General features: G+C 45.5%; 1 protein-coding gene across 1 annotated transcript in view; it reads left to right on the top strand.

Moving 5' to 3' along the window:
• FBXO16 (F-box protein 16) overlaps window positions 1–18,894 on the top strand; it is a gene marked incomplete at both ends in the record, with an annotated part of 48,056 nt that extends 29,162 nt beyond the window's left edge. The window contains 4 exon segments of the mRNA XM_079706007.1: window positions 320–422; window positions 18,719–18,832; window positions 18,834–18,869; window positions 18,871–18,894. Of these exon segments, the coding sequence (XP_079562133.1) occupies window positions 320–422; window positions 18,719–18,832; window positions 18,834–18,869; window positions 18,871–18,894 (277 nt within the window).
• Between the last annotated feature and the right edge of the window lie 5,730 nt (window positions 18,895–24,624).

Genomic DNA, 24,624 nt, shown 5'->3' with positions numbered 1-24,624 from the left:
GAAAGAAATGGTGTCACACAATACATACCACTTTATCCCCCTTTCTTTTTTCATGTAACAATATATCCTGGAGATCACTCCACAGTTATATAAAGAAATATTCTGCCTTCCTTTTTACAATTCACAGTCCTCCATTGTGTGGATATGTCAGAGTTTATTGTACCCATTCTCTACTGATAGATATTTGGCTTGTTTCCAGTTGAGTGAAGACAATCTTTTAAACCACAGGTACAACAAAATCAAATGGACAAACAGCTATGCCAACCACCAAAGCTTTAAAATGATATTTATAATTTTTCCAACGCTTTCCAATTTACAGAAGAAGGAAAAGACACGAAATGACCCCAGATTTCAACCGACAGTCACGTGATAAGAAAAATAAATCACAGGACAGATCTAAACTAAGAAAAGCACAGTCACTGGTAAGTATTTCTTACAAAAGATTCCCCAACATAATGTTAATGATAATTGCTGGATCTCTAATCCTATTCGCAAGATTGAATTTGTTTTTTTGTTTGTTTGTTTGTTTTAACTTTTTAAATTAAAAATTTATTTATTTATTTATTTATTTGGCTCTGTCGGGTATAAGTTGCAACATGCAGGGTCTTTGTTGCGGCCTGCAGGACCTTTCGTTGCAGCGTGTGGGCTCAGAAGTTGCTGCGCGCAGGCTTAGTTGCCCTGGGGCATGTGGGATCTTAGCTCCCCAACCAGGGATCGAACCCGCGTCCCAGGCATTGGAAGGCGGATTCTTAACCACTGGACCACCAGGGAAGTCCCTGAATTTTTTTTTTTTAATCAGAATCATCAAGTGGTGGTTTAAATCCTAGTCTCTGGCACTGACTGACTAGCTGTGTGACCCTGAAGATGCCCTTTATTTTATCTCTCTGAGCCTCTGTTTTCCCACCTGTTTAAAAAAAAAGAGAGAAAAAAGCTTGGATGAACTGATGTGTATGAATCTGCTTTGAAAACTGTACAGTATAAAGGGAGCATTATTATCATTGGTTCTTTCTTCTTCTTTGAGTCCTTTGGGGTGGGGGGAGGAGAGCCTATAGAAATTTCTCTATAGAAATTACTTATCTGTAGAGTGAGGGTTCCACTAATCTAAGAAAAAGGCATGATTTCCATAGCTTTCCTACCACCAATGGAACATGATTATAAAAGTGCATTTCAAGTAACTTCAGAAAAAGTGAATTAAGAACTTTTCTTTCCCTAATTAAAAGACAGCTAGTTGACTACCTAATAAAAGTCAGTGATTATGACTAGGGAGCATTATTATTTCATAGCAGACTTTCCCAACTTGTGGTTCTGTACCCCCAATAGATTCCTTTCAGCACACATGAGAATCTTTGGAGCAAAGTTGAAGGGAATAAGGGTGGAATAAACAGTTTCTATTAGTAGTAAAGATTTAGAAGAAGGCTGCGGATACACACTCAAGGAAAATTAATATAAAGTGGGTGTCAACTGGGAGAGGAATAAGTGTGTACTCATGAATAAATCACTTTTATAGTTCTCCCTTTAAAGCTCAATTACTTTCTGTTTAAATGCATTTTCAAGTGTTATGTTCCTAAAAGAGAGATGAGCTTTTTAAGACAGGGTAGTCTGTATTCTGAGGAGCCAGTTTTGTTGGACTGGATGAGGCTTATCACAGACGTATGTACAGATGCCCAAGGGAACGGGGAAGCTTAAAATAGAGCAGTAAAATTGTCAGTGAAAACCATTAATTGAGGGCTTCCCTGGTGGCGCAGTGGTTGAGAGTCCGCCTGCCGATGCAGGGGACGCAGGTTCGTGCCCCGGTCCGGGAGGATCCCACATGCCGCGGAGAGGTTGGGCCCGTGAGCCATGGCCGCTGAGCCTGCGCGTCCGGAACCTGTGCTCCGCAACGGGAGAGGCCACAACAGTGAGAAGACCGTGTACCGCAAAAAAAAAAAAAAAAAAAAAAAAAAACAACAACAACAACAAAAAACCATTAATTGAGAAAAATAACTTTATGAGGCTTATCACCCAAGCCATTCAGGCATGCTTCTGCCTAGTTCCCTGGCCCCTCCTAGGCCAGAAGTAGAAGAGATATCTGGGGGAGAACAGGGAATTTGAAGGAAGATAAAAGTTGGTGATGTATGCTTACAAATTATCAGCACAATCGAAGCTTTCTCTGGCTTAATAAAAACCAAACAAAAATCAAAGGCTAAACAGAAACCTTTCCTCTGGGTTTTTGATGTTTACCATCTGGCACACACTAGCTGGGCTTGCTTAAATGAAAATAGTCATTATAAATTAACAACTTCAAAAGTTGTGCTAATTAAAGCTGAAAAGGAAGCCAGGGCAAATTAAACAATGATGGAGAACCATTAAGCTATTAATAAGTGAAGTGTACAATTGTATCGATCTACTTGTATTGTTTCTGTAAATATGCTAATTAGAATCACTATTTCTGGGGACTTCCCTGCCTGTCCAGTAGTTAAGGCTCCGCACTAACTCTGCAGGGGTTGCGGATTCGATCCCTGGTCGGGGAACTAAGATCCCACATGCCTCATGGCGAGGCCAAAAAAAAAAAAAAGAAAAAGAAGGTTAAAAAAAAAAAAAGAGAGAATCCCTGTTTCTTCTTAGGAGTTCTGAGGAGCACGAGGCATAATTAAACCCTCCAAAAGTGAGCTAGGATTTTTGACTCTGTAATGATGTCCGCGATAAGCCTGCTGTTTGGACCACAGGCTGCAGGTGGCTAAAGCCCCCTCCCCCCGAGGTGCCAGTTTGCCCCACTGCCCACCACATCCCTCAGAGGAAAAGAGCAACCTCCTAGATGAGGCAAGGTGATTGTGAAAATGAAGAAGTAGTGGCAGTGGAGCCTGAGAGGAGAGGAAATGGGTATTGAGGAAATTCAATTAGGGGACATAAGAAAAGTAGGGAGTAAATAAAACAGTGCAGCTTGTCTCTTGTAGAGAGAGTGTGGTAGACACAGCCTGGGTGTGATTGCAGTGGAGAAAATCCCATATTCATTAGATAGAAAATCCTTGCATCATTTAGACAGGTTTATCTAGGAAGATTCAGGAGGAACTTGAAACAGGTGACTAGGCAGACTTAGGGGAACACGTTATAAAGGCAGGATGAGAAGGACAGATCACCAAAGCCCAGGAAGGACCTGAGGCCTGAACACAGGAGTATTCCTTGCCCCTCTAAGTGGCAAAGGGGTATGTGATACTTGGAGAAGTTAAAGCTTTGTGAAATGGAGGGGTTGGGGACTTCCCTGGTGGCACAGTGGTTAAAAATCCGCCTGCCAATGCAGGGGACACGGGTTCCAGCCCTGGTCCGGGAAGATCCCACATGCCGCGGAGCAACTAAGCCCGTGCCCCACAACTACTGAGCCTGTGCTCTAGAGCCCACGAGCCACAACTACTGAAGCCCGTGCACCTAGAGCCTGTGCTCTGTAACAAGAGAAGCCCCCTGGGCTTCCCTGGTGGCGCAGTGGTTGAGAGTCCGCCTGCTGATGCAGGGGACACGGGTTCGTGCCCCGGTCTGGGAGGATCCCACATGCCACGGAGCAGCTGGGCCGGTGAGCCGTGGCCTCTGAGCCTGTGCGTCCGGAGCCTGTGCTCCACAACGGGAGAGGCCACAACAGTGAGAGGCCCGCGTACCGCAAAAAAAAAAAAAAAAAAAAAGAGAAGCCCCCCACTAGCCACAACTAGAAAAAGCCCGTGTGCAGCAACGAAGACCCAATGCAGCCAAAAATAAATAAATAAATGTTTGGTTGGGTTTTTTTTAATGGAAGGGTTGGAAGGAAAAAAAAAGCACGGATGTAAAGTACAAAGAATATCCCTTAGGCCATCTCTCCAGGGCGTGGCTGTCAGGTCACTGAGACATTTTCACTTTTTGCCTGTCATTACTTAGAGCCTTCAAATATGAGTTCTCCCCCATATCAGAAACATTCTCAAGGAAACAGTTTCAAACCCACGTATATTGCTGTGAGTTGGTGATGTTTTCTCTTATCATTAGGTTTGAGTTCTCAAAGCCTGCCCCTCACAAGGGTACCCGATTTCCCTTTTAATTCTAGCACTGCCTCATCATAGCTGCTTCATTGAACCACCTTTTAGTGTGAATCACTGATAGAAGATGGGAATAAAGCCTAGATCCGATCACTAATGCTTTGTCATTTTGAAGGTGGTTTATTAAAATTATATAAGTATCATTATATGCCCATTACCATTAGTTATTATAACAAAATTCCATACAGAACAAAGCAATGAAAAAATATAAACACCACAGGACAGCCGGGTACCATCTTAAACTTCAGAGATTTTCCCATCTTGTGTAAAGACGTGAAAAAAAATTTTTTTTTCAATCTTAACAGCTGACCCCACGATTCTTCTTTGGGAAGGGGAAGGAGGGAGCTGTCTCCTTGGGGGAAAGCTGCTGAGGGGCTTGTAGGGAGGGATGACACCTCGAGGGCTTGGATGCTGCAGGCACCTGGGCTCCAGAGGAGGAAAGCCTGCGGAGGCTGGAGATTAGAGGAAGACCTTGTGGCTTCTGCTCCTGCAAGGGGAGTGGAGGGGGAGCAGAGAGAGGGGAGGAGAGAGGTAAGACCAGGAAAGAGAAGCCAGCCTGATGGAGAGAAGCTGAGACAGGGAAGGGAAAAGGGGCCAGGTTAGTGCTGGATAGTAACCCATCCATTCCCATCAAATTTATTCCCTATTACTGGGATGTAAACCCCGCCTTCCATCTCTCTAGTAAATTCTACTCAATTTACACATGGAAGCAAGGTCTCAAAGGTCTAGAAACCGGGGACTTTCCTGGTCGTCTAGTGCTTACGACTCCACACTTCCACTGCCGGGGGCACGGGTTCGATATCCCTGGTCGGGGAACTAAGATTCCGCATGCCGTAAGAAAAAGGGGGGGAGGGGCGGGCAAGAATGGAAATGGGAAGAAGTTAGGAGAGATGCTGGTAGCTCAGGCCAGCACGTTAGCGGTGGTGTTGGTGAGGCATGATCATATTCTGCATTGTGGTAGATTGGATGTGGCCTGTGAAGAAAAGAGAAATAAAGGATGACTTCACTTTCTAATATTAGAAAGAAAAAAAAGAAGCCTAGAAACCTAGAAAGCCCTTCAGGACAATTCACAAAAAACAAGGGGGTGAGCTTTGGTCTTCCCAGGGCCTGGAATTGGGACCCCAGAGACCCCAGCTGATAGCTTGTTTCTCGTCTGTTTTTGTTTTTATTTTTCTTTTTTCTACCAAGTTAAGTATAAAAACAACTACCTTTTTGTCTCACACTCAACCTTTTCTTGGAGGTTAGAAGTCTTCACTTTCTAGGTTCTGATCTGGCCAAGAATTTCAAAAAGCTTGCTATTCACAGCATTCAGCTAAATACAAGTAACAAAAGCTTCTAATTGCCGGCTTACTGTTAATTGCTTTAGATAAGACCGTATCTTTTCCTGAGCTTTGCTAGCTCCAGCCTCTGCAGTTACCTTCTTGACCTCTTTCCAGGATAACTTGATTCTTAGTGTCTGGATAGTTTTGGGGTTTTTTTTAGGCATATTTTACAAAACATTTAATTCACCCATTTCAAGTGTGCAATTCAATAATTTTTAGTGAAATTAGCAAGTTGTGTATCCATCAACATAAATCAGTTTTTTGGGGTTTTTTTTGCGGTATGCGGGCCTCTTACTGTTGTGGCCTCTCCCGTTGCGGAGCACAGGCTCCGGACCCGCAGGCTCAGTGGCCATGGCTCACGGGCCTAGCCGCTCCACGGCATGTGGGATCTTCCCGGACCGGGGCACAAACCCGTGTCCCCTGCATCGGCAGGCAGACCCTCAGCCACTGTGCCACCAGGGAAGCCCTACATCAGTTTTAAAACATTTCATTTTAAAACCCCAATAAGATCCCTTATGCCTATTTACTCTTTTTTTAAAAAACATATTTATTGGTGTATAATTGCTTTACAATGCTGTGTTAGTTTCTGCTGTATAACAAAGTGAATCAGCTATATGTATACATATATCCCCATATCCCCTCCCTCTTGCATCTTCCTCCCACCCTCCCTATCCCACCCCTCTAGGTGGTCACAAAGCCCCGAGCTGATCTCCCTGTGCTATGCAGCTGCTTCCCACTAGCTATCTATTTTACATTTGGTAGTGTATATATGTCCATGCCACTCTCTCACTTCATCCCAGCTTACCCTTCCCCCTCCCTGTTCCTCAAGTCCATTCTCTACGTCTGCGTCTTTACTCCTATCCTGCCCCTAGGTTCATCAGAACCACTTTTTTTTTTTTTTTTTTTTTAGATTCCATATATATGTGTTAGCATATGGTATTTGTTTTTCTCTTTCTGACTTACTTCACTCTGTATGACAGACTCTTAGGTCCATCCACCTCACTACAAATAGTTCAGTTTCATTTCTTTTTATGGCTGTAATGATGGAGTAATATTCCATTGTATATATGTGCCACATCTTCTTTATCCATTCATCTGTCGATGGACACTTAGGTTGCTTCCATGTCCTGGCTATTGTAAATAGTGCTGCAATGAACATTGTGGTACGTGACTCTTTTTGAATTATGGTTTTCTCAGGGTATATGCCCAGTAGTGGGATTGCTGTGTCATATGATAGTTCTATTTTTAGTTTTTTAAGGGACCTCCATACTGTTCTCCATAGTGGCTGTATCAATTTACATTCCCACCAACAGTGCAAGAGGGTTCCCTTTTCTCCACACCCTCTCCAGCATTTATTGTTTGTAGATTTTTTGATGATGGTCATTCTGACCAGTGTGAGGTGATACATCATTGTAGTTTTGATTTGTATTTCTCTAATCACATAATGATTAGTGATGTTGAGCATCCTTTCATGTGTTTGTTGGCAGTCTATATATCTTCTTTGGAGAAATGTCTGTTTAGGTCTTCTGCCCATTTTTGGATTGGGTTGTTTGTTTTTTTGATATTGAACTGCATGAGCTGTTTGTATATTTTGGAGATCAATCCTTTGTCCATTCCTTCATTTGCAAATATTTTCTCCCATTCTGAAGGTTGTCTTTTCGTCTTGTTTATGGTTTCCTTTGCTGTGGAAAAGCTTTTAAGTTTCATTAGGTCCCATTTGTTTATTTTTATTTTCATTTCCATTTCTCTGGGAGGTGGGTCAAAAAGGATCTTGTTGTGATTTTTGTCATAGAGTATTCTGCCTGTGTTTTCCTTTAAGAGTTTTATAGTGTCTGGCCTTACATTTAGGTCTTTAATCCGTTTTGAGTTTATTTTTGTATATGGTGTTAGGGAGTGTTCTAGTTTCATTCTTTTACATGTAGCTGTCCAGTTTTCCCAGCACCACTTATTGAACAGGCTGTCTTTTCTCCACTGTATATTCTTGCCTCCTTTATCAAAGATAAGGTGACCATATGTGCGTGGGTTTATCTCTGGTCTTTCTATCCTGTTCCATTGATCTATATTTCTATTTTTGTGCCAGTACCATACTGTCTTGATTACTGTAGTTTTGTAGTATAGTCTGAAGTCAGGGAGCCTGGTTCCTCCAGCTCAATTTTTCTTTCTCAAGATTGTTTTGGCTCTTCGGAGTCTTTTGTGTTTCCATACAAATTGTGAAATTTTTCTAGTTCTGTGAAAAATGCCATTGGTCGTTTGATAGGGATTGCATTGAATCTGTCGATTGCTTTGGGTAGTATAGTCATTTTCACAATGTTGATTCTTCCAATCCAAGAACATGGTATATCTCTCCATCTGTTTGTGTCGTCTTTAATTTCTTTCATCAGTGTCTTACAGTTTTCTGCATACAGGTCTTTTGTCTCCTTAGGTAGGTTTATTCCTAGGTATTTTATGCTTTTTGTTGCAGTGGTAAATGGGAGTGTTTCCTTAATTTCTCTTTCGGATTTTTCATCATTAGTGTATAGGAATTCAAGAGATTTCTGTGCATTAATTTTGTATCCTGCTACTTTACCAAATTCATTGATTAGCTCTAGTAGTTTTCTGGTAGCATCTTTAGGATTCTCTATGTATAGTATCATGTCATCTGCAAACAGTGACAGTTTTACTTCTTCTTTTCTGATTTGGATTTCTTTTATTTCTTTTTCTTCTCTGATTGCTGTGGCTAAAACTTCCAAAACTATGTTGAATAATAGCGGTGAGAGTGGGCAACCTTGTCTTGTTCCTGATCTTGGAGGAAATGGTTTCAGTTTTTCACCATTGAGAACAATGTTGGCTGTGGGTTTGATATATATGGCCTTTATCATGTTGAGGTAGGTTCCCTCTATGCCTACTTTCTGGAGTTTTTTTATCATAAATGGGTGTTGAATTTTGTGGAAAGCTTTTTCTGCATCTACTGAGATTATCATATGGTTTTTATCCTGCATTTTGTTAATATGGTGTATCACATTGATTGATTTGCATATAGTGAAGAATCCTTGCATTCCTGGGATAAACCCCACTTGATCATGGTGTATGATCCTTAATGCTTTGTTAAGCTTTCTCACTTTTTCATCCCTGTCTGGGTCAAAAGAGGAGAAAAAAGGAATATTCTCTAAAGTGATTCCTGGTTCATGTCATAGAAAGAATAATGGTTTAAGAATCAGGACACGCAGGTTTCTAGCCTCAGCTCTGCTGTTAACTAGCAGTCACTCAAGCTATTTGAGTTTTCATTTCCCCGTTTATAAGTTTGAATTACATCTTTAAAGTCCATTCCAGGCTAAAGTCTGGATTTGTGGACCCCCATAGTTTCCTACCACATTTACTCTCTGCTCTCTCCTTATACCAAAAAAGAAGCCAGTATATTCATGAATTCTGATTGTAAACCAATAAAAACTGGTTTCTGCCTCCCATCTTTCTCTTTGAACTTTAAAAAACTTAATTAATTACAACAGAAGAATTTACAAAACACAGTTTATGCAGTGGCTTCCTTGCAGGCAATCTTTAATAGATTCCTTTCAAATTCTGACGAAACCCCCAGGTATTCGTTTTATAACGTCTGTTTGGTTTGGATGTGCAGAGGTAAAAATATCTAAAGGAGAGATTTTTATTTAGTTAGTTCAGTGAAATTCCTGAGAATTCCATTTGGAAGGAAGAATAAGAAAGAGTATGGGCTTTGCGGTCTGAGAGATCTGGGCTTTTTTACTTAACAGCACAACTTTGGATAAGTTACTTAACCTCTCTGAGCCTCAGTTTCTTCATCTATAAAATGGGAATAATGATACCTCCCTTGCAGGACTGTGGTGAGGACTAAATGCCGCCAGGTATATATTAAGTACTCAATACATGTTCGTGTTCTCCCCCATTAAATACCATCTTATTTTTCACTTTGCTGAACAAGAGCACAGGCTAGGGACTGAAACAGCCTAGGTTCAGTGCCTGATCTCACAGTCTCAGCAGCTCAGTGATTTGGGCCAAAATGTTAGCAATCTCGGAGGCTCTGTTTCCTCGTCTGTAGAATAGAGTTAGTAACAACAGTGCTCAGCTCAAAGCAAGCGTTCAGTAACTAGCAGAAGCTGTCAGAGTCGCACCAAATCACGGAGACAGCAGGGACCAGTGAGAGTGCTGATGGTGACCAGCTGCTGAGACGCTGATGAGCGGTCAGCCACGTGGCCAGGAGGAGGCTCCAACCTGTGGAATAAGCTTTGTTTCTCACTTTTACCTTTACTTTCCCCACTTTTCTTTGTCTTCTTTCTCACAGTTTCCTCTGTGTAAAAAATAGTTGCAGCCAGAGCTATAGGAAATGTAAGTCCTATATTTTCTTTTCCTGCCTCGCCTCCATAACATCTTCTGCCTGCTCATTACGCCTCATCGGTGTGGGGTTGTTTTTCTGTTTTGTGTTTTGCTTTTTTGTTTAGCTGTGCCCGGTCTTAGTTGTGGCACGCGGGATCTTTAGTTACGGCATGCAGGCTCTAGTTCCCTGACCAGGGATCGAACCCGGGCCCTCTGCATTGGGAGCGCAGAGTCTTAACCACTGGACCACCCGGGAAGTCCCCAGTGTTGGGTTTTTGATTCCACGCTCCCAGATGGAATAGTGTGTTAAACTCAGTGCTGTGAATTCTGTCTGGTGCGCCCTCTGCTGCCTACTAACTACAATATGGGCTTTTGTTAATTTCGGATACTTACAAGACCAAAAGTCCTAATTGCTAAGAATCCTGGGGGCAAAATTAACTCTCAGGAAGGGCCACTGCTTAGCTTCTTTGCATCTCTCCTTTGCCTCTGAAGGAGCATAGTTTACATGTTCTGTCTTGTAGCCTCTTGTTTGATCATGCTACCCATAATAAATTACCCTGGCGTTTCCAACAGGAGTGATTCTACCTGCTTCTCTTGCCCTGGGGCCAAATGGCTGCTTGTTTTTACTGAAGAGTTAATCACAAAGTATTTGACAAAAATGGGCTTCTCTTGAGAATCTACCAGAAAAGAAGAACCGTGTTTATGAGTTATGTGATATTTTTAGTTATATACATATTAGTTATGACGGGTATTTTAATCACTGTTATTACTGGGGTTTAAAATATATGTGTATATGTAGTATATAGGTATGTGCACGTGTAAAACATTTTGTAATGCGGTATTTTACCACAAACTACAGTAGAAGCCAATATTCTAAGACATGGATGTCTTGAAATATGAATTCATGATCCTTACTAACAAACAACCATTGGAATGTTTTGGAACACATCCCTACTTTAGGCCACCTACTTGGGAGGCTGAATGGTGCCATCACATAATCTTGGATTTATTTATTTATTTTATTTATTTTTTAATTTTTTGGCCACGCTGTGCAGCCTGTGGGATCTTAGTTCCCCCACCAGGGATCGAACCCGCGCCCCCTGCAGTGGAAGCATGGAGTCTTAACCACTGGCCCACCAGGGAAGTCCCACAAAATCTTGGATTTAAATTTCAAAACCCTGGCTAGAATTTTCTGCCTAGCCTTCCTCCACAGCTGACAGTTTCACTCCGAGTTAAAGACAAACCAAGAAGAAAGACAGGCCTGTGGCTTCTTTAAAGCTGTGTTGATTATTTCTCCCTCACACCTTCCTCTATTTCTCATAGAAGCAGAGTAAGCTAGGAGGAAAAGAGAGCACCCTCTTCGTCAGTGTCACCTGGAGGGGTGATCAGACCGTCTGCGCAGCCTTCTGGGCTCGTAGGCAGACAGAGGACAGCAGGGGTCCAGGAAGCAGCTCCATCCTGGGGGTGAAGCATCCACTCAGCTGAAGCCAGGATGAGCAGTCACCCCGCTTAGACTCTCCTCCTGGAAGGAAACCCTTCTGGGGGGGGTCCCTCCCCAGACATCTTCATCCCCACCAGTGGCCGTTACTTGTCACTCAGCTCCCAGCCTATGCTTAGGCAATTTACAGGGGTGATTTGAAGCTGTGTTTATATGACTAAAATGAAAAACTCCTGATTTTATGACTTTCAAACACAATAATCTGTATTTACATACAGTATTAGCACATCACCCCTGAACTGGGAGTCATCATAAAGTGTTGAGGATAGATTTTTTTTTTAAGTCCTTATTGAATTTGTTACAATATTGCTTCTGCTTTATGTTTTGGTTTTTTGGCCGCGAGGCATGTGGGATCTTAATTCCCCGACCAAGGATCGAATTTGCGCCCCCTGCAGTGGAAGTGCAGAGTCTTAACCACTGGACCGCCAGAGAAGTCCTTCTTTTGCTTATTTTACCGCATCACAGGCTTGGGAAGATTAAATGAAGTAATATAATGCCCAGCAGCCAGATATTTGCTATTATTATTGGTGGTGGTGATGGTGTTGCTAGAAGAGTGATCGGCACCCTGCAGGGCTATCATTGTTGTGATTCTATTTATCTGTTTCCATATCCACCTACAGTACTCCTTTACGCGATCTATTCTCTTAAGTGATCCATGGGTTTATCGAAGGGTGTTGTGTGTATCAGTGATCATTTGCAAATGTCTGCAAATAACATAAATGGAGAACAAAAAACAATTCAACTGGGGAGTGACAGACACAGGTGTATAGTGTACACACTGGTATGCAAATTGTTCGCTGTAACAGCCCTTCTTGGGCCTTAGCCTCCTGAGGAGCCCCCCTCTTTCTGGGGTCACTCAGCCTCAGGTCAATCAGTAGCCTGTTGCCTTTCTCACTCCCTTGTCTGTGCCCAATAAAATGACACCCAGCCGGAAGACAGGAATTTTCTCTCCCTGCTTCAAATTTCCCCTGCCAGGTGGTTTCAGCCATTGCCCTGAAATGAAAGAGAAGGAGAAGTCATTCATATATGTATTCATTTATCCAACAAGTATCTTACAGCCACTGGAGAGAGCCGAGGGATGTGTGACCCTAACAAGACCCAGTCGTGCCCTCGTGCCCTCGAGGGACTTAGGCTGAGGGGGAGGCTCCAGCCGCGTAGGGATGACTCCTGGGTATCTGGGTTGGGCGATTGTGTAAAGGTTCATGCCATCTCCTACTGAGACTGGACATGCTTGTTGTGAAGTACCTGTGGGACGACAAGTAGGCACATTGAGAAGGAGCTGAATGTATGAGCCGAGAGCTTGGCCGGGAGAGCAGGGCGAGAGATATAAATCCAGCAGTTGAAGATTTAGGCACTGATTGCCCAGGAAGTGGTCTAAGAAAAGAACCCCAGAGAGTTCTGATGTGTGAAGCATGGCCTTCCATGCATCTTCTCCCATGGCCTTCCATTTAAACACGTGACAGCAACATGGAGAGAAACTATTGTGTAAATATCTCTAGAAAAAGAACAGTAAGTTCAACTGATGAAAAAAATACATTTAAATTACCCGATTCTGTCTGTTTTTGTAGGAGCAGGTTGAGGAAAGGAATACTCTGTGTGAAGATGCTCCGGTACTGGGATTACTGGTAGATTGCATGGCTGTCGACACCCTTAGCCCATCAGAAAACAGGCGACGGCAGACAGACCTGCACATATGTAAAGATAATTTATATCAGGGACTTCCCTGGCGGTCCAGTGGTTAACACTCCACACTTCCACTGCAGGGGGCGCAGGTTCAATCCCTGATCAGGGAACTAAGATCCTGCATGCTGTGTGGCACAGCCAAAAAAAAAAAAAAAAAAAAAAAAAATTTATATCAGCATCGTTTCTAAGAGCAAAAGATTGTGAACAGCTCAAATAGTTATAAATTTGGCTCATCAATAAATGGACTATAATACAACCCTTGAAAGATTGAGGAAGTTTTTTTTTTAAGTTCCCTTATGCTTCTTTCTTTTTAAAATTTTATTTATTTATTTGGTTGTGTTGGGTCTTAGTTGTGTTCCTTAGTTGCAGCTTGCAGGCTCCTTAGTTGCAGCACGTGGGCTCTGTAGTTGTGACAGGCAGGCTCCTTGGTTGTGGCTCCAGAGCTCCTTAGTTGCAGCTCTCCAGCTCCTTAGTTGCGGCACACAGGCTCTGTAGTCGTGGCATATGAACTCTTAGCTGCGGCATGCATGTGGGATCTAGTTCCCTGACCAGGGATCGAACCCGGGCCCCCTGCGTTGGGAGTGTGAAGTCTTATCCACTGTGCCACCAGGGGAGTCCCCAAGGAAGTTCTCTGAGTACTGTTCATACACGTGGGCACACACACACACACACACACACACACACACACACACACATACGCATACTCTCATATATATATAGTGAACAAAAAGTGATGGTATACTACCAATTGTATGAAAAAGGAGGGGGGAGAATATATTTGCATTTTATGTGTATATTTGCTTGCAATGTATAAAATATCTCTGTAAGGATACACAGGAAAAAGAGATCATCTTGGTTGCCCTTGAGGAAGGGAACTGGAGGGCTGGGAGGTGAGTGGGGGAGATTTTTTTCACTGTCCCTTTTTGTATCTTTCCAATACTGAACTATGTAGAAAAGTAACCTGTTCAAAAATAAACAATTATTTTAAAAAAGAGAGAAAAGGGAAAAAAGTCAGTGGAGCTGTAGGCAAAAGCTCTTAAAAGAAGAATCCCATGTAGGATAGAAGTGTAGTAAAATATGTCTTGCCTGGTCTCCAAGTGCTCAGAAGTGAAAGTTTTTGAAACCTCTTGAAATAGGGGTTCAACTATCCTGCTAAGATAGTCCTTGTTAAGTCTCTGCACTGAAGAAATGGACTTTTCTGGGGGAAGGACCGAGACGGAGTTTCACAGCAAGGCAGCAGCCAAAGATGAGTAGGAAGTAAAAGGTTTGATGAGCCCCAGTGTAAAGGAAAACCCTAGTCTTTCCCTCCTGTTGTAGGAAGAAACCTCAGCCCCATCTGTCTCCTAAGTGCTTCTTTTACTTCTCACACAAAACACACATTTCTGGCACTTCTGGTCACCAAGTGTGTGGGCGTTTTCCCCACACCAAGCAGTTCTCTGCAACACCAGCTGGTTGGCCTGCAATTTAACTCAATTCTGGCACCATCTACCTGGAGGCGGCGTCAGAATCCACAGGATAAGGGCTCAGTCCCACAAGACTGCTCTCCGCCCTCCTCCCCCGCACTTCAGTCACCAGTGTCACCTGTGCTTCTGACCAAGCAGCTATAGATCCGAGGTTCCAACGACCCCCTCCTTGGGTTTGATTAATTCGCTAGAGCGGCTCACAGAACTCAGGGAAACACGTTTGCCAGTTTATTAAAGGATGTGATAAAGGACACAGATGAACTGCCAGATGAAGAGACACATAGGGCGAGGTCTGGGAGGGTCCCAAGCACAGGAGCCTCTGTCCCCGTGAAGTTGGGGTGTGTCATCCTCCCGGTGTGGATGTGTTACCCAAAAAACTGGATTTGCCTTTTGGTGGGTGTCAAGCCAAGAAACATGGCCAAACCAAAGAATGGGAGAAGGAAGGAATTATTATCTGCAGCAAGGAAGGAGAGGGACTTCCCTGGTGGTCCAGTGGTTAGGACTCCATGCTTTCACTGCCGAGGGCCCAGGTTCAATCCCTGGTCAAGGAACTAAGATCTCACAGCGCAGCCAAAAGAAAAGGGAACACCAGGGATCTTTCCCAAGCTGTGCCTCCCTGAATAGCAAAATTGGGGAAGTTTGAAACTAAGGATACATGCATATTCATGAAGGGTCTTAAGCAGTGGAAAAGTCAGTATAGAACTGGGGCAAAGGTTGACAGAGTGCAGGCTTCAATTCATTGGAGTCACGAGGGTCAGAAAAGATCAACATCATCATTCCATCCTCCACCTGGGGGGCGGCCTTACTTTCTGCCCCCAGAGATATGTAGGTACTCAACGATATGTATCAGGTTGTTATGTATCTCTCTTTTTTTTAAACATCTTTATTGGAGTATAATTGCTTTACAATGGTGTGTTAGTTTCCGCTGTATAACAAAGTGAATCAGCTATACATATACATATATCCCCATATCTCCTCCCTCTTGCGTCTCCCTCCCACGCTCCCTATCCCACCCCTCTAGGTGGTCACAAAGCACCGAGCTGATCTCCCTGTGCTCTGCGGCTGCTTCCCACTAGCTATCTATTTTACATTTGGTAGTGTATATATAAGTCCATGCCACTCTCTCACTTCGTCCCAGCTTACAACCTTCCCCCTCTCTGTGTCCTCAAGTCCATTCTCTACATCTATGTATATCTCTTGAGGAGAATCTAGGACTCTTTTATCACAGAACCGTTGTTTCTTGACTGCTTTTTCTTTGTTCCTGCATTCTTTTGTTCCCTTAAGATCATTCATTTCTGAGACCTGTTCAAGGCCAAGCATTGTGGCCAGGCTTAGATCACAAAATGGCTTACGTCAAAATGGGTTCTCTTGTGTCAAGAAAGCCATGCCTGGTTCTCTTTTCTCTGGGGACCCCCTACCCTTTCTGCTTATAATACCCAGGGTTAGTGTAAAAGAAATTTCCAGTTATTTTAACCAGATCATCAGATGCTCTGGACCAAGACCCAAGACTGTCAGATTTGTACCCTTTTATATAACTTCCCCATATTTTGCCCTTAGATCTTGTCTTTTCTCTTGTAATGATGGACATTAAAGTCTTAAAATGAAAAGGGTCTGCAAACTTGTTTTCAGGGACAGCAAGGAAGCCTGTATAGTCAGGCCAGTCAAGATGGCTGTTCTCCTGCTCTCCGTAAGTCCTCTGCCCGACCAGGGGCTGCGTCACCTATATCTGACGCATGTGACTGACCTTCCTATGTACTTGCCTCCGCCCCAGCTAGTGATTGTTCTTATCCAAGGGGTGGTGAGGGGCGTGCCCCTCTGCTGGTTTCCCTGGTAACCAATGAGCCCACCTGACGTCATTTCCCCTATAACTGGTAATCTCCGCCCCCGCGCCCCCCGCCCTGGGAGCAAAGAGTGCCGCCATGTCCGGTCTGCCGCCTGCTGCAAATGGGGGGACCTTGCTTCAGACATGTAAGCTCCCCCATCCATTAAACCATGGATGTCTCTGTTGTTGGCTTCGGGCTCTGTCTTCAGTCTTGAACCTGGGCAAGTGCAGGGCCCATAGGCCTGCGGGGTGCAGCCCAACAGGTGGCCATAATGAGACCATCTTCAGGAACCCATCTAGGAGGGATGAGAAACCCACAGTCTGGGTAGGTGGTGGCGGTTACCAGGAGGAGAGGAGGGGGGCGGGGGAGTCCCTGGGACCTGCCGGGGTGGAAGAGGAAAGCTTAAGGAGAGCCTGCCTGGGCCTGTGAATCTCCCTGGGGGACTTAGGAGAAAGGGTTCCTCAAATACAGTGATAAATTATGCTTTGCACTGTAATAGGATTAAATTTGAAACTGTTACAGATGAGGTGTTACTAGCCCATTCTTGTATCACAGAAAGCTAGGCTTTTTCTCCATTCAACAGGTATTATTTTATTTTCATTGTTCCTAAAATGATACGAAGGAAGGCTTCTGTTTGTTCTCTTACCTTAGGCTGATCTTAGAACAACACAAAAATGCTGACTAGGGCTTCCCAGGTGGCGCGGTGGTTGAGGGTCCGCCTGCCGATGCAGGGGACACGGGTTCGTGCCCCGGTCCGGGAAGATCCCACATGCCGCGGAGCGGCTGGGCCCGTGAGCCATGGCTGCTGAGCCTGCGCGTCCGGAGCCTGTGCTCCGCAATGGGAGAGGCTACAACAGTGAGAGGCCCGCGTACCGCAAAAAAAAAAAAAAAAAAAAAAAAAAATGCTGACTGTACATTGATCTTGAAACAACACTGAAAACTTCAAACATGGGAAGATGATTTACTCCCACTCCTTCCCCCTTTCCTCCTGGATTCGAACAACTGGCTATGTTTAACCCCACTTTTGCCTACTCTTTCCCAGAAAAGTCACCAGCAAACATGGATGGACCTACTAAAGGCAGGACTGTAGATTCAATAGGGTGTGAGATTCCAGCTTTGTTCTCAGGGAACTGACAGTCTCATCAGGAGACAAATAATTATTGGGGGGCTTCCCTGGTGGCGCAGTGTTTGAGAGTCCGCCTGCCGATGCAGGGGACACGGGTTCGTGCCCCGGTCCGGGAAGATCCCACATGCCGCGGAGCGGCTGGGCCCGTGAGCCATGGCCGCTGAGCCTGCGTGTTCGGAGCCTGTGCTCCGCAACGGGAGAGGCCACAACAGTGAGAGGCCCGCATACCGCAAAAAAAAATTATTATTATTATTGGGTTGGCCAAAAAGTTCGCTCAGGTTATCTATGTTACAGAAGAACCCGAGCGAACTTTTTGGCCAACCCAGTACATTCAGAAACAGGTACTGACGCCCGAGAGCATACGTTCAGTGCTAAGTTAGGGGTCTGGGTAATAATGGCTTCAGGAATGCAGCTGAGGCAGAAATCCCTGAGGGTCAATACACTGAAGCTTCTAGGAGCAGGGGGGCCTCCAAGGACAGATTTAGAGAAGGAGTAAAGAGAGCACCTGAGGCAGGTGGAGGGTGTGGGCGAGACCAGCCCGTGTGGCACATCTCTGTGGAGGAAGAGGGACCTGGTTCGCTGGAGACAGCAGTCACGGCGGAAGCAATTTCTGATTCAATGACAGTCTAAAGTAGGATTTTCCCCGGATTAATAGAAACCCTGTGCGTTGCAAACATAGCCGTCAGAGCATTAGAGGGATGTAATGGATGATCTGACTGCTGGGACTTGGCAGCTGAATGTGGAGTCGGGGAGGGGGACAGTGTTTGAGGAAGTTCAGCATCTGTACATCTGCCAGCCCTCCTGTGTCGCTCTGCACACAGCCGGGGCCAAGATACGGGTGAGCGTACATCCCTCCTGTTCCCTGCAAGCTCAGCTCGTATTATTTCTTTCTCTTGTTCTCTCCATTCTTTCCTCTTTCTGCTCACGGCCAGATGTCGAGGAGAAATCCTTTCTCGCTGTGAGTTTTGGTTGGGGTGTCAACCTGTGACATTTGCCTTTTGCGTGCATGCCCAGATTAGTAGGGTGGATAAACGATGGGAACTCTACTGATACCCACCTGGTCTAAGAATCACAAGTCTCCAGACCCAGCTCTAATGCCTTTTAGCTCCATGAACTTGAGCTGGCACTTAAACTACCTGTTCTTCGGTTTCCTTTATTTGTAAAACGGAGTTGTTAATACCTCCCTACCTACCTCGCAGAATTTTCTTGAGATTCAAATGAAATATAGTTGTAAGAGCACTTTGGAGACTAAGGAACTTATTATTAGTAACTCAAGGTGAAGATGGCAGGGACGGGGGGAAGGTGGTGAAGTTGGGAAACTCAATACATCCCATCCAGCCCGGTGATTTTATAAAATCGTTTTTTATCATTTAAATAATTTTAACTATATAGCTTTTTTGGATGTTTTAACGACTCTCACTCTAGTGATATCTTTTTCCCTCCTAGATATCCCTAAGTGAAGAACCCAGCACCCCCCTACACATTCCAGCTCATCTTGCTTGGCTTCCACATCGACCAGTGGGGCTCCCAGCCACTGAAGCAGCAACGACAACTCTCATGCAGCATCTCCAGAGACACTCTGGGCTTCAATCATTACCCCCAGGCCTTCCAGCCAAAGTTGATTTAAAAATGTGAAAGAATTTTTCTAGAAATGACAGGCTGCTCTACATGGAGAGTTGGATGTTACTTGGCTCCTTTATTAGAAACAGTTTAGGTACCTTATTGTGAAAGTGAGTCCTACAGTATTTCGGTAAAAGGTATTCATGGCACAGATGTTGACGTATGTACAAACTGAGATAGAAATGTGATGATAGATACCATGGGGTTGATAAAGGGACATACGATAGCACCGTTGGTGAGACTGGGTGTGTGAGGCAGGGTCCCAGAAGGATACGGCCAGCACATTCCCAAGGCTACTTGAGCAGTTTAATGATGGGAGTGTTTTTTCTAGGGCTGCCGTGACAAACTACTGCTATCTGAGTCCACTCAGGCTGCTATAACAAAAATACCATTGACGAGTGGCTTATAAACCACAGACGTTTATTTTCTTACAGTTCTGGAGGCTGGGAAGTCCAAGATCAAGGTGTGGGCAGGGTTGGTTTCTTCTGAAGCCTCTCTCCTTGGCTTGCAGATGGCTGTCTTCTCCGGTGTCCTCACGTGGTCTTTCTTCTGCGTGTGTCTGTGTCCTGATCTCCTCTTATTATAAGGACACAAGTCCGATTGGATTAGGGCCCACCCATATGACTTTGTTTAACCTTAATTACCTCTTTGAAGATACTCTCCAAAGACAGTCACATTCTGAGGTCTCGGGGGGTTAGGACTTCAACATAGGAATTGGTGTGGGGAGGTTACAGTTCAGCCCTTAACCCACACTGTGGGCAGGGTTAAGAGAATCAAGATGAGATGGTGAAGCCCCTGGAAACTAGCAACAGCAGAAGCCTTTATCATCCTTTGGCCTGAAGAAGCAAAAGGGAAATGGTGTGCTATTCCTGGAACCCAGTGAGAGCTGTAGCCACGGGAGAGGGACTGCCCAGCCTATGGTATATGGTGGAGGAACGCAGCCATGATGGAGACCAGGGCCTAGCAGGGAGGGAGGGAGAAGACCCACCCCTCTCTCTCGCCACTCTTCACACTCCAACAGCACTTCCCTTTGGTCAAACCCACCTGGAAGTCAGAGAACAGAAAAGCCTGGGGGATGCGGCTCGTAGGTGTCAGCCTTTGAGCCAGGGAACAGGCTGACAGGTGTGGCCAGGAGTGGGCGGGGAGGGGTAGGATTTGAGTGGGACGATGAAGAGTCACCAGCACGGTGGTGGAAACGTAGACATTTCCAAAGGAGGAATTATGATGCATATTCAGGCAACGTAAATGGGCTTTAAAGAGTTACTGGAAAACAGAAAACGCTACTTAACTGCAAAAATATTAGTCATACATTCTAAACTAAACCACCTGCTCATGTAACCATTTCCAGGTCCCAAAAGTGACCATTCTAGGATACTTATTTGCGTAAATAAAGCAGAATGGTAGAAAAACAAATATGTTTGTCAATCTTGTCCTGTTGAACACTTATGTTCTTACTTTATATACTGTAATATAGGTATTTTCAAATGGTTCAAAATGGTGACCTGGCAGAATGGCCCAAGATACAGTGGTTTGGCTGCCCAAATGATCGGTGGAGGACAAAACATGACCAACTTACAATTGATTGGTTTGCATCACCCAGGATGAAGCTAATATGTGGCTCTGAGGCAGAGAAGAAAGAAGACACACCCAGAATGAGACCTTGTGTTCTTCCCATGGGCAAAGCAGATGGCTGTCAGTTAGGGTTTCCTCTTCCTGGAGTCTGAGCCCTCACGGTCAGCCCCCAGGAGCCAGGGGCAGCTGTGTAAGCTGGGGTGGGAGGACCTGCAGCTCCAGGATTCTGCCCCGCTTTGTCCCAGTGAACTCCTGTGCATATGTCAGAAACCAGTCATGTTGGAGGCCTATGTTTGAATGGGCCAGTCTGGAGTAAGTCCCCAGCCCTTTCTGGAATAAACCAGGATATCCTGGGGCAAGGACATAATCCAGAGAAAGAAGGGCTCGTCCAGTACAAGTGGCTCCATCTTGTCTTAAGCTGTATTGGGTTATCTATTCCTGTGAAACAAACCAACCCCAAACTTAGTTGCTTACAGCTGTCTGTTATTCTCCTTTTGAATCTGCAGTTTGGGAGGGGCCTGGAGGAGAGCTTGCCTCTGATCCACACGGCATCTTCCCCCCAGCAGAGGGCTGGAAGGTCCACTTCCAAGATAGTGCAGGAACATGGCTGGAAAGTTGGTCCTGGCCGTCCACTGGGCACTCAACAGGGCTGAGGGTTGGGGGCCTCTGTTCCTCTCCACGTGGGCTGGGATTCTCATCGCATGGGGGGTGGGTTCTAAGGACAAAAGTCCCAAGAGAGCCAGGTGGAAACAATCACATTTTTATCCTAGCCTTGAGTTGGGCTGCACCCCACAGGCCTGCAAGGCCTGCACTTGCCAACTTCAAGACTGAAGAAAGAGTCCAAAGTCAACAACAGAGACATCAGTGGTTTAATGGATGGGGGAGCTTACACATCTGGACCAAGGTCCTGGAGCAACACCTCACCGTGTGTTGTGGACGGCAGGCAGGCTGTGGCGGCAGTCTTCGTTCGGGTGGACGGGGGGTGGGGAAGTGGAGATTACCAGTTACAGGAGAATTGACGTCAGGTGCGCTCATCGGTTTCCAGGGAAACTAGCAGAGGGGCACGCCCCTCACCACCTCTTTAATAAGAACAATCATCAGCTGGGGGAGAGGCAAGTAAGTAGGAAGGTCGGTCATGTGTGTAAGACAGGGGTCCCCAACCCCCGGGCTCCAGACCTGTACCAGTCTGCCGCCTGTTAGGAACCAGGCCGCACAGCAGGAGGTGAGTGGCTAGCTAGCGAAGCTTCATCTGCCGCTTCCCATTGCTCCCCATCACTCGCATTACTGCCTGCACCGTCCCGCCCCCTCCAAGCCGTGGAAAAATTGTCTTCCGTGAAACTGGTCCCTGGTGCCAGAAAAGTTGGGGGCCGCCGGTGTGAGATATAGGTGGAGCAGGCACTGGTCGGGCAGGGGGATGTACAGAGAGCAAGAGAACAGCCATATTGAGTGGCCTGACCGTACACCTTGGAAGTCTCCAAGTCACTCCATCATCCCCTGGTGATCACGAGGCTTGTCCAATTTCCAGCAGAGGGGTTGTAGACTGAGGAGAGTTGCAAGGTTCTGGAAGAACACGTGGGATGGGAAATAATATCATGGCTGTTTCGGAGTAGAAACCAAATCTCTGCCTCAGGATGGTACCTGTGTGACCCGTACCCATCATTGGTCACAGCATAGTTATGTGAACTAGGTACATCCCCTGTGTTGTTAGTCTGCTTGGGATGCCATATAAAATACTATAGACTGGGTGGCTTAAACAACAGAAATTTATTTTCTCACAGCTCTGGAGGCTGGAAGTCCGAGATCCAGGTGTCAGCAGGTTTAGTGTTTGATGAGAGATTTCCTTGGGTTGTCTTTTTTCACTGTGTGCTCACATGGCCTTTCCTTGGTGCCTTTGCAGAGGGAGAAGGAAAAGGAGAGAGGAAGAGAGATGTCTCTCCTGGTGTCTCTTCTTATAAGGACACTAATCCTATCAGAGCAGGGCACCACCCTTATCACCTCATTTAACCTTCATTACGTCCTTAGAGACCCCATCTCTAAATACAGCCCCTCTGGGGGTTAAGACTTCAACATATGAATTTGGGGGGGCACACTCAGTCCCTAACATCCCCCATAGTGATAGGAAATAGATGACACTTGATAAATTTATATTGATATTCATGAATTCAAGAAAACTTCATTGAACACCTATTGTGTGCCGGACTCTACTAGGCTCTGGGAATACAGGTAGGAGAAAAAAACTGTTCCTGTCTTTAATGAGTTTATACCTGCGAGGGAGAGAGAGCAGCCTTTACGATACAGTGATGGCTTCCAGGAGAGTTTGCTGTGACAGCTCCCAGAAGGGACAAATATACTGCTCCGTGGAGGCTGCAGAAGTGATGTCCAAGCAGAAACCGAGGATGAGGAGTATTGAGTAGTAAATGGGGTGGGACAGACAAGGGGATTAAGAAAGAAGATACACGGAGGCCCGAGGTGGAACTAAGGTGACCACGATCCTGGTTTGCCCAGGGCTGTCCTGGTTTTAGCACGAAAAGTCCCTTGTCCAGAAAATGCCTTGGCCACTGTGCCTTCTCCGTCGAACCGTAAATAGTCCAGTAGAGCTGGTGCACAGAGGAGTGGGCGTTGCCACAGGATTGGTGGGAGAAACGCTGGAAAAGTAGGAGGAGCCCAAACAGGAACTGAGACACACTCAGGAGTTAAGACTTTCTCTTGGAAGTAGTTGAGCCATCAATAAGTGATCTTAAATAGGGGAGCAACTTGCCGAGACTTGCATTTAGAAAGAGCTCTGTCTGCTGGATGATGAAGAAGAGGGACGATACTGAAGGCCAGTCAGGAAGCCATGGTGGTTTTCCAGGGAACAGAGATGGGGAATTAAAGTAAAATAATGGAGGGAGGGCTTCCCTGGTGGCGCAGTGGTTGAGAGTCCGCTTGCCGATGCAGGGGACACGGGTTCGTGCCCCGGTCTGGGAGGCTCCCACATGCCGCGGAGCGGCTGGGCCTGTGAGCCATGGCCGCTGAGCCTGCGCGTCCGGAGCCTGTGCTCCGCAACGGGAGAGGCCACAACAGTGAGAGGCCCGTGTACCGCAAAAAACAAATAAATAAATAAAATAATAGAGGGAGATGGAGAGACCCAGAGGATTCAGAATGTCTTAAGGAGAAGTAACAGAACTTAGAAATATACGTGTGGGAGGTGAGAGAGAAGGAGAAGTCAAGGATGACTCCCAGATTTCTGGCTTGGGCAACTGGAAAAAGTCTCGGGAAGTCATTACGATGGTTTGAAAATAGCTTCCCCACTGCACCTGACATGAGAATACAAACAAAGCAGCCCTTCTTCTGCTTCCCATACCGCTCTTGTTGACCTACAATCTCTGGTATTGTGCAACTGCCCCAGAAATCTCAGGTCCGTACAGCCAGGAGACGTATGGGAACATCGGGATAAGGAAGAAGTCTGGGGGAAGGAGGGGGTGTTTATGACACTAGATTCTTCCTCAAGGTTTATGTACACTATCTTTTTTAAGCTTCATGAGCATCTTACGAGGGAGGTAGGTGGAGACTGTTATTCCCGTTTCAGAACTGCCGGATGGGGATACAGTAGCATGCCCCCGGGGCCACTGCCCCAGAGCAGCAGAGCTGGGCTCTACAGTGAGCTGCGTCTGACTGAAGAACTGCTCTTTCCACCATGCTGCTTCCCTAATTAGCGCACTAGTTTCTACCGATTGGATATGTGGTCACATCTACTGCCATGCCTTCATTCTATCTTCATTCAGCATTTGAGAAGGATGCAGGGACTTCCCTGGCGGTCCAGTGGTTAGGGTTCCACGCTTCCACTGCAGGGGGCATGGGTTGGATTCCTGGTCTGGGAACTAAGATCCCGCATGCCTTGGCATGGCCAGAAAAAAATAAATAAATAGAGAGAGAGAGAGAGAGAGAAGGATGCTAACCAAAGTAAGGGCTCTACCTCCTTCAGGGCCCTAAGAGGCTAGCTGAAGGCTGCTTGCAGGAGCAAAGTTTGCAAGAGAGCTTCTTAATCCTCTGTAACTGGTCCCCATGCTGATGATACCTGCAAAACTCCGAAAGCCATACCTCCTGTATAATTATCTTTGTGAACGTCAAGGCCAGACGAAGCTTTGGAGACAGTGTGCCCGTCAACAGCCTGTTTAGGG

The sequence above is a fragment of the Hyperoodon ampullatus genome, assembly GCF_949752795.1.
Source record: "Hyperoodon ampullatus genome assembly, chromosome: 6".
Taxonomy (NCBI): domain Eukaryota; kingdom Metazoa; phylum Chordata; class Mammalia; order Artiodactyla; family Ziphiidae; genus Hyperoodon; species Hyperoodon ampullatus.
Note: the sequence above shows the minus strand (reverse complement) of the source record. Positions and strands in the feature narration are given on the sequence as shown.